Source organism: Ammodytes marinus (assembly GCF_949987685.1).
Source record: "Ammodytes marinus genome assembly, chromosome: 24".
Lineage (NCBI taxonomy): Eukaryota > Metazoa > Chordata > Actinopteri > Uranoscopiformes > Ammodytidae > Ammodytes > Ammodytes marinus.
The window spans coordinates 7837473-7854242 of record NC_137228.1 but is presented as its reverse complement, the minus strand read 5'-3'; the positions used below and the strand labels follow the sequence as shown (position 1 = coordinate 7854242).

At 41.5% G+C, this 16770-nt stretch overlaps 1 protein-coding gene across 1 annotated transcript in view; it reads left to right on the top strand.

Moving 5' to 3' along the window:
* Window positions 1-117: 117 nt before the first annotated feature.
* LOC307269866 (striated muscle preferentially expressed protein kinase-like) overlaps window positions 118-16770 on the top strand; it is a gene marked incomplete at both ends in the record, with an annotated part of 44906 nt that continues 28253 nt past the window's right edge. The window contains 2 exons of the mRNA XM_080052948.1: window positions 118-487; window positions 13422-13520. Of these exons, the coding sequence (XP_079909074.1) occupies window positions 118-487; window positions 13422-13520 (469 nt within the window). The remainder of the gene's footprint in view (window positions 488-13421; window positions 13521-16770) is intronic.

Below are 16770 nucleotides of genomic sequence, written 5' to 3'. Positions count from 1 at the left end.
TCTCTGAACCAATGGAGTGGTTGAGAAGAGGCCTTCAGTAAACTGCAGATCATCTTCACACCGCGATCCATTGCCAGATAAAAAAAACGTGTGTAGATAAGTCTCAAGGAAATCAAGATGGCGGATAGTGTGGGATCCAGTCCCCGTGTCACTAACCCTTCCAAGAGGCCTAAAGTCTCTAAGGAACGGCTTGTACCAGACACTGAAGAGCCCACGCCACCAGTCTTCACCCGTAAGCTCCGTAAAGCTGCGGTGGGAACGGGTTGTGATATCCGACTGAGGGTGTCGGTGGCGGGGAACCCTAAACCTTCGCTGGCCTGGTACCACAATGAAGAGCTCCTTCCAGCGTCGGATGCACAGGACTCAGGAGGGCTGTGGATACGAGACTGCCACACCAGTGACGCCGGTCTGTATGCCTGTGTGGCCTCCAACAGGCTGGGAGAGGCCAGCTGCAGTGCTGTGTTGGCTGTGATGGACCTCGGTGAAGGTAAAGCACACGAAACAGACACTTTTCTTTAACAGGAAGGCCTACAGTAAGTTATGGCATTTGATTTTCAAGCTTCAGTCATGTCTTATTTTAAACAGGTGTTTGGTGATAGTTTCTTCAAGACTGTAAAGGGTACAGTCACGACCCTATTGAGTTTCCTTTTCTTTACAGAATAATGGTTGTTTTTTGAGGAAATCTTGAACACTTGTATATTTCTAGATACATTTTAAGAATCTGTTTGACTAATCCCCAATGCCTTGTCTTTTTTAAAGGTGGAGTCAGTGATTCTGGAGAACGCTTGTTGTCAAAATCACTTTCCGTGAATATCTCTGCCTACTGTGTGTGTGTGTGTGTGTGTACAGGAAATACATCTGTTAATAAACAGCCTAGGCTCTGTAAACAGGGATTTTGCCAACTACGGTGGGCCCCCTTTGTTTACATACCAGTTTACAGAGCTTAGGCTGTGTATTAACTAATTTTTCAGCGTGCACACATTACAGACAGGCAGTGGATCATGAGGAGATATACACTGATTTTGACAACATTTTATTTCGACAAGCATTCTCCAGAATAGCTGACTCCACCTTTAATTATAATTTGGTTGCCTTGGAACTTTACCCCTATCAGTGAAAGCTTGCCCAGACAAAACAATTGTAGAGCAAGACACTGGATCATTAGACAGTAAGTAACTCTGTCTGCCGTATAGCACTGAGAGATACTGAAATACTAGATACTAAATTAGCTTGTGGATGTAAATAAATAGAGACTCACATTTGCCTTAGGGGAGTAGTGTCACCTGGCTGCTATAGCTGAATCTTTGAGATTTTCTTGTGATCACTGAGCTAAGGAAGTCGGGATTTTGACCGTTGGTAAGACTATTTTTAAGCTGTGAAAATATTGCATCATCAGGGAATATCAGAAAATCCCATTTAACTATATAGCAAGAGACAATTCCTGAGTTAGATAAGTAGTTGCAGATGTTGAACCAGTGTCTTTCCAATCGGTGTCTATTCTTTCATTAAGTATACACTACATTTCAGTCCAATGTGAAGCATATAGACTACAGTGAGTTTTCCGGTGAGATCACTTGATTGGCAGGTTGGATCATGGTGTGGTTGCGTGTTAGAGAAAGCTGAGAGTTGAGCCCACATGTCACCAGGTTTCACACATATATATGAGCTGGGCACGCACGGCCCAGCTGGCAGGTCATTCAGCACCTCTCTATTATGTATTTCATTCGTCTCCGACTCTCGCTTCTTTTTTTGTCTCTTTCTGCTGCTAAATTTGGCTTGATTGAAGTAATGATTTAGATTGATCAAACAACACCACAAGGCATGGCGGATAGCATCCATTCATATTGCTCCATTTTTATATATTTTTTTATCACAATTTTTGGTTTGGCTCTATTCTTTTACTGTCTTTAACTATATGTCCAGAGCTGTAGGTTTGACACTTGGGACGAGTTGTATCCAAAATTTGAGGCGTGGGACTTGACTTGAGACCTAAATGCCAAAAATCCTAGTTTTGTACTTTTTATCTTAAATCAGCCCCTGTCCCTACACACTTAATTATCAGGCATTCCTCATGCATAGGCCTGAGAATGTCATATGTAAAGACACTATTTATTTACACAGCTCTTGGAAGAAATTGTCAGCCAGACCTGACAATAATGCCTGAAAATGACTCTCTTCTGTAATAAGATTCATGTTGATATTTACATGAACCTTAGAAAACATAAATAAATCGCTCCCATGTCGTTGTTTTTGAAGCCTTTTCCTGGGTCCTAGCTGTCTTACTGTCTGCTTCTCTCTGCCATCCCCCCGGCTCTCTTTCTCTCCTTGTGTTTATTTATGGCCTGGTATGTGCCATGCTGGCCAGTGGACCCGTGCTCTCTAACTGATGTGTGGAAGCCGCGGGCCCCCTTCTCCCATTGCACCAGCAGACATCACAGATAATTATAGCATCACCACGGTCAAGATACAGCGCTGTCACACTCAATCACAGTCAGCGTGATGAAAGAGAGGCGATGGAGGGGGGGGGGGGGCAGTCAATGTGTATTTGAATGGCTGTATGTTAGTGTGTGTTTGTGCACGCGTGCAGTAAGTTTTAATGGCTGTTGGGCCTGCTTTTGAGCATCACTCAGTGAGTCAGGTGTGACACTTTAAGATATCACCCTGAGAGAACCTGAGTACTGCTGTGTCACTAGTCTAGACACCTTTATTGACGTCACCCTCCGGCGTGTAGCTTTTGATTTATATAGTGACAGGCAATCTAAAGGCCGAATGAGCACTTTTATGGAAGCTCTGAAAAAGCTGCACATCGCTCACTTGTGATATTTAAAATGACTTTAATAATGATGCTTCTTTCATTGGGACTCAAGAGTGTGAGCATCCCAGACATTAGTTGCAGTTAGTCATAGGATAACATTTTGATAATCTCTTTGTTGCACCTTTTATAAAGCAGTGGTTTCAAACCTGGGGATCGGGTCCCCACATGGGCTCCTAAGATGAATATGTGGGGTGGAAATGTGATTGACATGGTAGGAGGGAAGAAAGAAACACATTTATGATACATGATTTCAGTTCTCTAAACCCACATAAGTAGGCATCCTGTGATGAAGGTCACTACAAAAAATGGGTAGGAAACTCAGATTTAAGGTACTAATCAATACTTTAGGTATCTAGGCTTGTTTGAATGTGTTATGAAACCGACATGCCATAACAATATTTGATTAAAAGTTGAATTATGTGAGTGAAGTATTGGAAGTTGAGGATGGATGGATGAGAGAGAGAGAGAGAGAGAGAGAGAGAGAGAGAGAGAGAGAGAGAGAGAGAGAAGTTGAAAGATGTAGCAGCAACTTGTCGGGTTAAGCTGGTCTAGACATTTTTAACGGAGACTCAGTGTAGAGGAACCATCTTAGGTGTGTGTCACCCAAACCCATTATAAGCCCCTAGACGCTATCTGGAGAGGGCAGAGATATGAGAGGTATGCAGGGGATGGAAAGGGAGAGGGGTTGAGTGGAGAGACGAGAGGGAGGAGGTGGAAGGCTAAGTTATGCTGCAGGTGTATTGCTACTTATCCTCCCACTCATAGGGCCATAGAGAAACACTTCATTTTCCCTGGCTAAGAATACAACAATCGACAACTAATAGATATGCTAACAAACTGACTAATACATTGCCTGCTATGTCGAATAGGAAGTAATAGATGTAGATGAAAATGCCATCAGCTAGTAGGCAAATCAGATATGGTCAGAGGACAATAATGGAGAGGGTCTATACGTAAACGTTAACATGACAAGTTGATATTATCTACACCAAATCAATCAAAGGTGGCACTGCAATTTACCATTCCTGTTGGTGGCCAGCTGTTGAGATGCTTTCAGTGGTTAGAGATGTAGTTTTCCAGCAGCTTGAACCTCCCCACCCCCTCCCCCCACCCCCCATAGGAATGCCAGAGGCTCCCAAAGACATCCTTAACTTAGAGGGACAGAGAGGTGTCAGTCCTACTGTGCAGAACAAGCAACTGAAATAGAACTCGCCAGCAGACTGTGGTCAGCATTTTATATTCCTATTCCCCCGAGACAGTGTGAGTGAATGATCCATAATCGCATTCGTATTTAGATTGCAGTGAATTCCACACATGCAAAGCATCCGTGCAAATATTTGTTTTCATGTAGTAATTTAGTCTGACTGTCTGAAACGTATTTTAAGTCATCGAAGGCTACAATGTTATTTCAACCCCCAATCCAAGGTTTACGAGCAGTAGCTGTTTGAAATAGATCCACGTCACTTCAACCGGCGTCCCTGTAACTGTCTCATTGTCCCACGATGTATGTGCAGTTGTAGCATATCATAAATGGTGCGTTACAGCATATCTGCCTAGTCTGGTTGAGTTTCAAAACTCCCCGTAGAGTGACCCACAGAGGACAGCAAAGGTTGTTTAGTTTGGTGTGGTTAATCTCCTGCTCTGACTGGGGAGGGGGGGCTCGCTCTGAAAGGGGGTGCAGAGGGAAAGTACAGTACAAACGAAAGGGTTGTACTATGCTAGACTGGAAATAGACGGCTAAAGTTGGCAGGCGCAGTTAGGGTACGACTGGAGGAAGACAGGGAGAGGAGGGCAAGAAAGACAGACATGGGTTGAAGAAGATACAGTTTGAAGGTCCAGCCGGCAGCCATCTTGAAAGGACTCATCCTTGCTTGACCAGTTCCTCATTGCATTGCTGAAGCCATTCATTGGAAAGGCGTTGTTATACGATTTTGAGGATGTGAGCTTGTTTTTTTAGTGATTTGGCTTGATGGAGAAGGCTTGAAGAAGACTTGGACAGTGAGGAGTATTTTGGGCAGAAGAAGCCTTTTCTCATGGGTTTTTGAAGGAACATACAAAGGAAGACGAGAGCCATGTATCGCAAGGAGCTGATGGAAGCACGCAAAGCTTTGAGGGGAGTCAGGGAAGGTGCGCGTGGGCCGATAAGCAAGAAGCAGAGAGGTGAGTGGGAGCTGGTGGCAATAAGAAAAGATGTACTCTGTGGCATAAAATGGTGTTTTGAAAAATCCTGTAAAAGGTTCAAGTTAGAGAACGAACAACCACTTTGTGTTGTTAGAAATGCAGACTCAACTAAATGGAACAGCTGTTATGTAAATGAAGACGAGTTAATACACCTGGGGCTGCCATAGTTGTTGCTTAATTGGATTCAATTTGTGTTTCTATTGATATTCATGGTGGATGCTTTGTAGTGAAGGCATAACTTACAACAATCCTGTTTGGATATGGTTATGGCTGTTTACACTCAAGTTATCTTTAGTTTGCTCTCAAAATTTGAAGTGGATTTCAATTATTTTTTTTTTTTTAATTGTAATAGTAATGACATAATTGGCCTGGTTAGCCTGGAACCAGAAAATAGCTAATATTTTCCAAGTGGTCCTCGTGTGAAGGAAGACACTACAAGAACATTTCCATAAAGGCCTTGTCCATGTTTCAAAAGTAAACAAAGGGGCCGTCCCTTTAAGATATGTCAAAACTGAGGTTAAACACACTGGATAGGGTATGTATTGGTGCAATGTTTAGCATGTTTCATAAAGTGTAACAGGATTTACACAATATACGCAAATATGCAGAATAGCTGAAATTTCTATGGTACACAAACACTAAAATGAAAGAACCTACATTTAACTGTGCAATTCCAAGGACGGAATAACATTATAATTCATTTATAATCCTGTATCTAATTTGTTTTAATGTGCTGGAATTGAACCTTAAAGCCATTGGTCTCTTGAGTCAGTTGTCTGGTATATGGACTGTGTACAAAGCATGGCGTTCTATGCTCTCACCACTTGTTATTGACCCGGTCCTCTTGTGTCTGGATTGCTGCCAGTTTACATAGACATACTGGAGGAGAGATAATCTATAGCGGCTTGATGATTTCACATTCTCTAAATATTTCCCTTCAAGTGGATTAAGAACACAGTCCAAATTAATTAGGTGTGTCTATTGTCACGAGGCAGCTGAGGCAATATGTGAGGGTAAACACATACGCCGCTCATCTTGTGCTTGGTGTTGCAAAGTTGTGTTCCATAGCCCTGGTACACAGTCATTCACTGGCCTCCTCTGGGATTTCGCTCGGGATTAGGTGCTAGGATCGGGTTCCAATGCTGTGACTGTCAACATTGGGTCTCTGTCATTTGGGATTTCCAAACCAATGAACTGACTCTACAAACCCCCACTCACTCACATTTTGCTTTTGAAAGCTTGTCAAGCTTTAAGTGCAGTTTTTGCCAACAAGTCTGTTTACTTTTCAAACAAAGACGTGTGTTACTATTTTGTGCGTATGGCATGGATTTGCTGCGCTGCAAAACTAGAACCCAGTTTCTGTATATTGTCCCAAACCTTTAAAAAAAAACTGCCTTTCATTGCTGCTTACTTGGACAATGGAGGAACACTGTATAACATAACCTTATCTATTCTGTGCTGTTGTATTAAATATTCCATTTTGAAGGATGTGGTATGAAGGCTTTGTAGCGTAGAACAAGTACAAGAAGGCTCTAAGGAATCATAGGAAGGTCACATTCAAACTATGTCGGGGAGCTACATTTGTTGACAATACATTGGGGTATTAACACTAATGATCGTTTATAGACAAGGGATCTTAAGGACAGAGGGTGTTGTATGCAGTGCAGTTTGTAAAGCCTCCTGAGCTGAATTACTTGTTATACTAGGCTATACAAATACATTTCAGTTGGATTGAAAGACACTGGCTTTCCAAATCCTCTGTACATGGACTCATTGTTTATGATCAGGCTTGTCTTGGGAGATGTATCAGTGGAGCACCCCACTGTTTACACAGTCAAGTTGTTTTCGATTTAGAGGACATGATGCCCGATATGGAGGTTCTGGCTTTGAGCGGGTCTGCACTGCAAAACAGAAACAGTGGGGATGTAACCCTTCTTCTGCTGTGGAGGGATTATGCCGGACGTGCTGCTGATAAAGCTGTGTGCCTGGAATTCATCCATCAAGGCTTCTCCTCAGAAAGCAGCCTCTGTCACAAAATCAATGGCTTTCCGTGAAGTCTGCTTACTCTCCTGTTGTTTTAAGCTAATGAAACTATATAGCACACTCTCCCAATGGCACCTGTCCGTCTTTTTAACGTCCACTCGCTCGCCAGGTTGTGTGGAGATGAAGGCAGAGGACAAAATTTGCAGCCGGTCAGAGACTATAAATGTGATTCCTGAAACAATATAAAATGCATCCGTGTTGACATGTTAAAGGTGCTCTGAGGAACTTTCAGTTTGTTTTCATTCTTACACCCCCTTTCGACAAAAGCGGTAGTCTTTTTACTACCCCAGCTGTAGTGCCTGTGAGCGTAACCATGACAAAGGCATTAAGAAAAACTATATAAAAATGGCTTTCTTTGCACTGATGGTCTAGTTTGCTGCTTCATGTCTTTTATGACCATCAAATAATTTTTTTGGACTGTTTCAGAAATATTTAAAAGTTCCTCGTAGCACCTTTAAAGGTTAATAATGGGGATTGGTAATGTGTGTGTGTGCTACAGCTTTCAGGCAGTGCCTTCTGTTCTATTAACAAAGTAAAAATAACACTGATTGAATGTAAGATAAATGACACGCACCAGTAGATCTAATTATCTTTTCCTTACGGCTGATGTTTTATGATAGCACCACTCACTGGCAGATTGGTTGAAGCCGAGTCACTGTGGCTTTCAGTCAGCGTACAAAAGAAAAACACCTCGTGAGGAGAGATATTTCCAAGCAGCGTGAAATGAAAGCTTCATTACTGTATCTGACTTGGATGACAGTCATGGAATCTTATGTTATGATTGGCTTATTGATTTAGGGGTGTTTAGAAACTGTTACTTGGGGGTGTATCTCATATCACATACAAAGCATTGGTATTGATTGTTGCTCTCTCTACCGGACCGAGTGCCTCTCACTAGTGATGAATGGAGGAGGAGGGCAAGGGTGAGGAGAGGGACGTTTGTTGAAATAACACATTGCAAACTGCAATACACTGAATCTAGATGAATATTTTCAGGTAAAAAAAGGTCACCATTTAAATCTAGCATTGTATTTCTTTTAGGATGATTTTTTTTCTTCAAATACCACTTTAAGCTTGGTGATAATCTTCAAATAAATGGCGAAAGACAAAATATAGTGAATCTAATATAATTGATTCTGTGTTAACAAGCTAGGCCATAACGATTAACATGCCATCACTTATTAACAACGCTGAAAAAGCATTGTGTAGCCGGGCAAGTCAGCAGTCGATGATAGAAGAGCTGTGCCCAAACGTGTGGCGATTATTCAGGTGGGTTAGTTGAAGGGGTGGGAGGTCTATGGCTGCCTGTAATTACTTTCACATTCAGTTGATTGAGATGGACTGGTGGCAGGACAGATGTGTCTGAAAGAGCCATAAACGTGTGTCAGAGTGTGTTGTATAGAGAAGTGTGAATGGGGAGGTAGATAGTTATAGTCTTGTCACGTCTTGCTCAATAAATCACAAATCTTGGAGTTGAGTGCTCCATAACGTTATATGTGTCAAATTCACACAGGCCGCTGTGTAGAAATAAACATCAGTATTATGTTGATAGGGATGAAGTGAGATGAAATCAAGACAATAGTGGGAGAGAGGGAGCAAATCTTCCAGTTCTGCCTAGCTGAAATGTGCCAGATTACTCTCATATTGTTATATTTAAATGATCACCTAGTATATGTTGGCTATATATAATTCTATGTTATCATCTTGCAGTATTTTATTCACCCTTTAACAGACTGATAGATTAACCCATGATGAAAATGTCATGGAAATGCTCTTGCGGAATGTGGCCGCTGCTTGTCATGTTGTGTACCTTGAAATAAATACCATACACAATGCTGTAATCCATTGGGTTAGATGTATTTGCTGGTCCAGTCCATATAGCCCCGGACTGCTTGAGGCTGTGGTAACCTTAGACCCTATCACTGGTTTAAACCAACAAACATGGATTATAGGTCAATAATTGATGTCTTGCGGGGTTTGGATAAGGGGCTGCTATAGTACCTTCCTTACAGAGGAACACAAAGGAAAAGGGAGAATAGACTGAATGTTCTAAAAACTAAAATCCCATATTCATGAAGGTTGCACATTTTTCTAATCAAAAAATAAGACGACAGATTCATCACCCTTCCCCCCCATCCCTTTACTGTCTAGCCGTTTCATCTCCTCCACTCTCATCTCTGCAATCAGGACCAACACACAGCCCTTACGCTCAGACTGTCCAACCCCCACCTCGGCTTGTGTTCCGTGGGTTCTCATTCGAGGCGGAGCAGCAAGAAACCAGCTGAGAGAATGGCAAAGCGTCTACGTCAGAGCAGGGGAGGCAGTTCACATCAGCGGATATACGCGCAGACACAAAGACACCTGGCTTCTTTGCATCCTTTTCTGCTTCTCTCTCTCCCTCTCTCACTCTCTCCTTCTCCCTGCTCTCACTGGCAGACCGGAGCATAAACACACCCACGCACACAGAAAGGCAGCTGAATACCGATTCCAGTCTCTTTTCTTTTGTTGTTGTTGATGCCACACCCCTGGGCTTATTATTCCGTTTCCCTTGGATGTTTTTTCGTGAGCTCATGCCACAGGTAAAATATTTCAAGCTTGACAGGAAGCACTAGTTGGGAGAAATGAAGAAAATCTGGTCAAAGAAGAGATTTCAGGTGAGAACAACATTTACTGGTGTTTTTATAAAAGCTATATTCAATGTTGTTTTTTATTGGGGTTATTACGGTTTTTAGATATGTCATGCCACACCCTTTACCTGATGGTAAATGTGTAGTAAAATAAACCTTTTCGGAATTTTTTTCCAGGGAATATATTGATGCAAAACCTAGCACCACTATACTATATTCTATGCTTTCAATGCTGTTGGGGAAATGCTAACCAAGCGAAAGTATGGATAGAAGATGTGGTGCTTGCTTGCTGCATTCCACCTTTGTTGTATCTGTGACAAATTGAGGACAAATCAGGACAACCTAACAAAGAAAGTCCGACTAGGGAAACTACTTGCAGGTGGAAAAAAAACATGATTTTGGTACAGTATAATGAACAAAATGAAAAACAATAGTTTTGCCACTGAAATGCCAAAAAAATACAGAAAAGTCCACTTTTGCATCATCGGACAGCCCAAATCCCTGCTGTATACCATTGTGCACGTCACTCTGAAATATCTGACCTCAGTTTAGTTACACAATAGGTAACATAACAGGTCTCGCAGGTTTGGAGCAGATGGAAAAAGTGTGTCAGTGGGCTACGCTCTATGGAAATATGAGAATCAGGGGCAGCCAGTCACAAAGGCTTAGTGAAGTGAGCACAGTGCAGGATAAAGCGTTTTGCCTCCTCTGGATTCTGCTTCAATATCAAACCCTTGAGAATTTCTCTTTTTCGCTTCCAGCAGCTTCCAGATTTGTGAGAATAATGCTGTTAGGATTTTGGATTATACCCATAGAAATATTTTTGAAGGATTTGCCAAATTCAGCCCATTCCAAAGGATGATGTGTGGCTGCCTTCTGCTGATATGACTACCTTGAGGCCATGACAAGGGAGATGACGACCACGATGGAAGCTTCTAACGGAGTCTATCAAACAGCAGTTACCAAGCAGGCAACAGTTAATCAAATTGCATGGCACACAACCCTTAACCAATGGGGAGTGAGCGGCATAAGCTGGGGGGAATAAAGTGTGAAATGAGTCATTTCACTTTTAGCCTTTTTTCAACTTCAGCTTTGGATGCGCTGCAAAGGAGTGAGTCATTGTGAGGAGCTCTCCTTGGTGCTGATTGACACACTGTCCAAGAAGACCTTTTTCCCCCAACTGCCTTTCTCAGCAGGGACACTTACATTCAAACATGGCCTTGGAGACTTAGTCAGACAGTTTTCCATTTTAGGATAAGCATCTTTATTTTAGATCTGGCTGGGCGATAATTCAATACTGGTGGAATCTTACGAGATGAGTATCATACTTTACAAAAGTCTTCATAATGTCTAGGGTAATGTATTGAAGCAAAATCTCATTTCAAATCTTGAGTTTTTTGTTGTAAAGTGAGTGGGGGTTTTGCCTGCTGCGATGCATAATCAGAACAGAGTTAACAGAATATCTTTTTTATTTATTTTTTCAATTTTAGACTGAGGGTTTAAACACAGCCAGTTCCAGCTTTTGAGTTGTGTCACAATGTTCTTTTATTTTAAATCTTTTTGTTGTGAATTGTAGAATCATCTTTCATTTTCCCTTTCTGCTTCTTAGAGATAAGGGAATGGCAACACTATTGCTACAAGGGACTTCTGAGTTTGTTTTCTAGCTTTTTGTGTACGACATAATCTTTGGCTGTGATCACTGTGGAATAACGCATTGTACTCTGTATCTTGTTTCAGAGAACTGGGCATTCCACTCGGACATTTGGCAGATTTACCCATGGTGTGTTGTCAGTATACGCCTTACACCATCTCTCCTCTCTTCTATTGTAGTTCATTCTTTTCTTTTCAATTTAAAATGTAAACCGCTGTGGCCTTATGATTTACCCAGGCCTTGTCCTCTCTTTCTGTTTGCGTCTATAAGCCCTTTGGCAGCATGTGCTTCCATTTGATTTATTCCTCTAATAACTCTTTTGTATTCTATAAATGAAAGTTGCTCTTGTAGAACCATATTGCTTCAGTGTATCTCCATGTTCTTGACTGCCTGACTGCTTACAACGAGAGTGGGTTTTTTATTATTGTACATCCACCCCCACCAAGCAATATTTGTATAATCACACTGTTGCCTCTCTGCATAAAATCCTTGAGTGAATAATATCTGGTTAGATGGTTTATGGGGGAATATTTGGCAATATGTGTGCTACGTATGTATATGGTGTAAGTCAAACCAGGCGCTTGCAAATCATATTTACATAAAAAAAAATACGAGCTATACATGAAATATATTGCCTCATAATTACTTTGCAAAAGGTCAGTTTCCCCTGTAGCAATTTAGCTTAATTTGACACAGATGGGTGGATCTATTCTACATAGCCACACACACACCCAGCCAGATGCACATATGTAAATGAGTTAATGGTGATTGTTCATGTTACAATGGCTTTCTTATTGTTAGGCAGACCTTCTGGAATTATCTAATCAGGATCTGACTTGATGCGAGTGTGGGGCGCAATGAGGTGCAACCTGCTTTGTGGGCCGGCTCGCTAACACCAGTAAACGTATCTGTCAGCCACGCAGCACTTTGGCTTTTGGCGAGTTTAGCCTCTGAATGGGTACGCAGAGGATTGGTCGTGTGGGTGAGAGGGATGCTGGTTTCCATAGTAACGGTGCTCTCCCGTCTGCCCTCTCTTGCTGCCACTATGGAAGCGAAGTTTTCCGCTCCTGCCGAAAGCAAAGCTATGGTAAACCTGCCCGTCTCCATTCACCTTCACTTTACTTCTTTTTTGTTACCTCCTCCCTATGTCCGCCCTTGCTGATGTAAATGTGATTTTGGTTTTTAAAAGACATTTATTTTGACCCTCCATCTGTGGTTTGACTGTCCATTTTTTCTTTTGGTTGTGTTTGCTTCTTCTTAATACTTCAATACTTTTTTTTCCTGTCTACACCGCCACCACAACCGTATTACGTGTCCCTTCTTTCTGTTCTGAATGCTCCAGACCACAGTCAAATGACTCTTGTCCCTGTCTTTCTTTATCTTGGCATGTGTTTGGTGGTTTGAGTCTCTGTGAATGTGACCATGTTTCCCATTTAAGTGGTTGGCATTTTCTTCACCGCTGAACAGAAACATCAGTTCATTGTCTTTCACTTATACGGATGCTTTGAAAAGGTTACCCGGTAATTATCTCATCATTTTGCCATAAAAGCGAGTCGTAAAAACCATAAAAAGCAATCGTAACAATCTTTTTTTCTCAAATGGTAAAATCAATCATTTTTAATGCCGCCTTTTTGTGCTATTCTAATAGTTGATTTAATTGTAAATCTACTGTGCTCTAGAAGGCTATGAGTAATGATTTCAGCCGGTGATATGGGTCATATATTATAAAATTCGATCAATCAAATAAATTAAGTAAAACAATTAATGAAGAAAGCAGTCGTTCTAAATCGCTCCTTGCTGTTTTGTTAGCAAAGTCAAACCGATCCACATACCCCTCCATGTTGTCAGCCATGTTTTTTTTACAAGCCACAGCTGGCTATCATGTCACGCTCCAGCTTCAACCCATTTGTTTCACTCTGGGGGGGGGGGGGTGCTCTCCGCAAAGTTTCTTCCACTGTGCCACTAAGCAAAATGTGAAATGTCATTCTCGCCGGGGCTCTGTTATTGTGATTTTTGACTCTTTCTACTGCTCCTCCATTTCTCCCTTTCTCTTTGAATGTTCCCCTTCTTTATCCATCTGAACTCATCCCTCTGTTCCTCCCAGACTCTGAGACCACAGAGGATGAGGCCACCGAACCCCAGATGGAAACCAAAGAAGGAGCCGGGAGGCACCAAGACAAGGCTGGACGCAAAGCACCTTCAGGTATTTATCTATATCCCACATCTCGCTGACGTTTGTGTACACTTCTTACACTTCCTGGATTATCTTCATAACTCACACTTGACTTATATGAGGGTTTTTTTCTCATACATATATTTATATATAGTCGCAAACTGGCAGTACTTGCAAAAGACGATTCAGTTACAAGAAAAGAGCGTGCAGTGTGCCACATATTCATTGGCTTTTTAGACCAAAGTTACGAGGCGATAGTAAGAATGATATACTGCAGCGCCCACATTGCTGCCAAAAACACACTTGTTCAAAATTACGATTCGATGTGGATTGATAAGATTTAATGGAGGTTTTATATCAACTTGGCCCGAGGCCCGCCTAACACCTGCCTCTGATAAAAAAGAATTGGATATGGCAAAATGCATGAATCCCTTAAGGTGTGATGCAACAGAGTGACACACTGCCCTAGTTTCCAGCAGGGAACCTGTCTCAGGTCTGGTCTGGCTGTACAGCACTGCTTCTGCTTGATAAATGGGGGTAAGGCTAATGGCTCCAATTATTATAAGGCATTATTGTTTACTTGTGATTTGCCAGTTGATTTCAATTTGGATATAAATGTGGAGCATTATGTTTATACAGAGCTGTGGTCAGGTCAGCTAAGAATAGAATAGAGCCCACAGTGCATTTAGTAAGTGGATGTTAAAGTGGTGTTGATTTAGAGCTGACACCATAAACTGAGGTTGGTCGAGCCACAACAAGATATTTAAAGGCGTCACTTAGGAAATTGTGAGGCAAGAAATACTACTAATCCATTATGCAAGAACATGTTTGGCAAATCAATCGGTAACGAAAAGAGACGCAGTTTTGGGGTTTTTTATATCAAAGAATATATGTCTTTCTATCACGGCAGTCCTAAGGGTCTGGTGACAGTAGCACATGTGTGTATATTAGAAGTGGTTTGGTTTCAAACTGGGTCTGGGCTGACTCCAGCAGATTTTCAAAATCACTGTGGCTGAACTCTGACCTGCAAATTTTCTGCCGACAGAAGCAAAATGGAGGAGTCATTTGTTTTCTTGCAGGAAATCGATCAACCCATTTGGTCTTATATGACATGATATGTTCAATATTTATTTCCTTTGGCTTTTACTGAGGATTATTTAATAGATGCATTTAGTCCACAATGCGTCGGAAATACAGTAGTAAATAATGCTCACTATAATATCCCTGCATCTCGTTTTGCTTGTGTCTGAATAACAGTCCTTAGCAAAAATATATTTATCAATTTAAAACCAAGTGCTCACATGTGTGGAAGCATTCACCGGTGTCTGTTTGTTTGATACCTGTCTAAGATGATTGAACCTTTTTTCTTCATAAGAAAATAAGTAACAAGTGAAATGATAAGTCATTCACCCATTACCTATTTCAGACCGGTCATGTCCAGTTTGTGTGTGTAGAGTGCAATTACATTAGATGAAGCCTTGAGGGAACAGATCAGGTTAGAGGCAGGGAAAAAAAACATGGATTCTCTCTCTCATGATCTTTTAATGCAAATGTGATAAAAAGAAAAAAGGATTTCCCTGAGCAGCAGGCATTGTGCGATTACAACCTATAACCCAATTTTAATTTTTCCTGTCAGTCTTTGCATAAAGGTCAAAAGAAATTCCTGAAAGAGCATTTACTCATTTTGTAAAGTGGTGTGTGTGTGTGTGTGTGTGTGTGTGTGTGTGTGTGTGTGTGTGTGTGTGTGTGTGTGTGTGTGTGTGTGTGTGTGTGTGTGTGTGTGTGTGTGTGTGTGTGTGTGTGTGTGTGTGCGTGTGCGTGTGTGTGTGTGTGCATTGGCGTCACAGGATCTGCATGCTCTCACACACCAGCCATTCCTGTCCAGGCAACCGGGTGTCTGAATATAGATCAGGAATATTGACACCCTTCTCCTCTAGCACAAAGACATGTTATATTCTCCCCCCCTCCACTCGCACACAGTGTTTGCACGTTCTAGGCTTTCGTGTTTGCGGGTTCACTACGCCCTCGTCGCGTCCCCTCTGGAGACAGGCAATTTAGAAAAACCCCAAAATAGAAAAGGGAATATCAAATGAGGTGATACATCATTTTGTTCCCTTCAAGGAACAGATTGTGCTGCATACCAACAGACACTCGATTGCCTTGTTGAGCATAAACAAGATGCATTTTTTGCAACTAAATTGCCGTACCTTCATTGTGTCACGCCAGGCGGACCTTATCTCGAGACTGTTTGTGAAAATGACCCTTTCCATTCGCTTCAAAACACAGCACTCAAACCCAGATCTGAGCAACAATATAACATGCTGCTTAACCACCTTCAATGCAATGAAAACTGAATTGTGTAGCTCAATATAATAAGGCTTGAAGTGTGTTTGTCGGCAATGCCAACACACTTTTATTAGGGACGGGAAAGTGATCTGCAAAAGTGAAGGCCAGTACGTCACTATTAACAATCCCGATGACCTGTTCCTTATTGGATATGACGATGTGGACTACAAAGCCTTCGGTATTGACCTATAGGACAGACACGGGGCACAGACAGGTGAGAAGTCATACAATGAGAGAGCAACATTACACTGTGGGCTGAGGATATGTACTCTGAATGTATGTGGAATAAGATCTAAAATAGAGACCCCTGACTTTATTGAAACCTGTAAAAAATATGATGTCCTCTGTTTCAGCGAGACAAAAACAGACGATATAGATTCACCTGACCTGCTTGAAAAATTTAAAGATATAGGTTTCCAAATGTTTATCAGCAACCGACATAGGTTGACAAACTGGCGATCAGGAGGAGTGATACTTGCCGTGAGCAAGACAATTGCAAAAGCGTGTGTGCAAAAAACTATACAAAGTGATTTATGTGTATGCCTTAAAATAAATAGAAATTTGCTGGATTATGATAAAGACCTCTTTATCCTGTCAGTCTACATTCCTCCCTATAACACCAGATACTCTAATGTGGGAATGTTTGATGAATTAGCACAGATTATTCTTGACATCGGTATTGAAAATCACCACGTTCTAATCTGTGGTGATATGAATGCCCATACCCAAGAAAGAGATGATTTTGATGTATGCCCAATAGAGAGTGATGGCAAGAGTCCCGATGTAAATATTGGATGTGAATTAAGCACAGTGGAGCAACTAGAAATGTTTAATATACCACTAAAAAGAAAATCCCTTGATAAACATATAGATTTTGGCAATTATGGTAAAGCACTGCTAGAAATGTGTAAAAATCTTTCAATGTGTATATTAA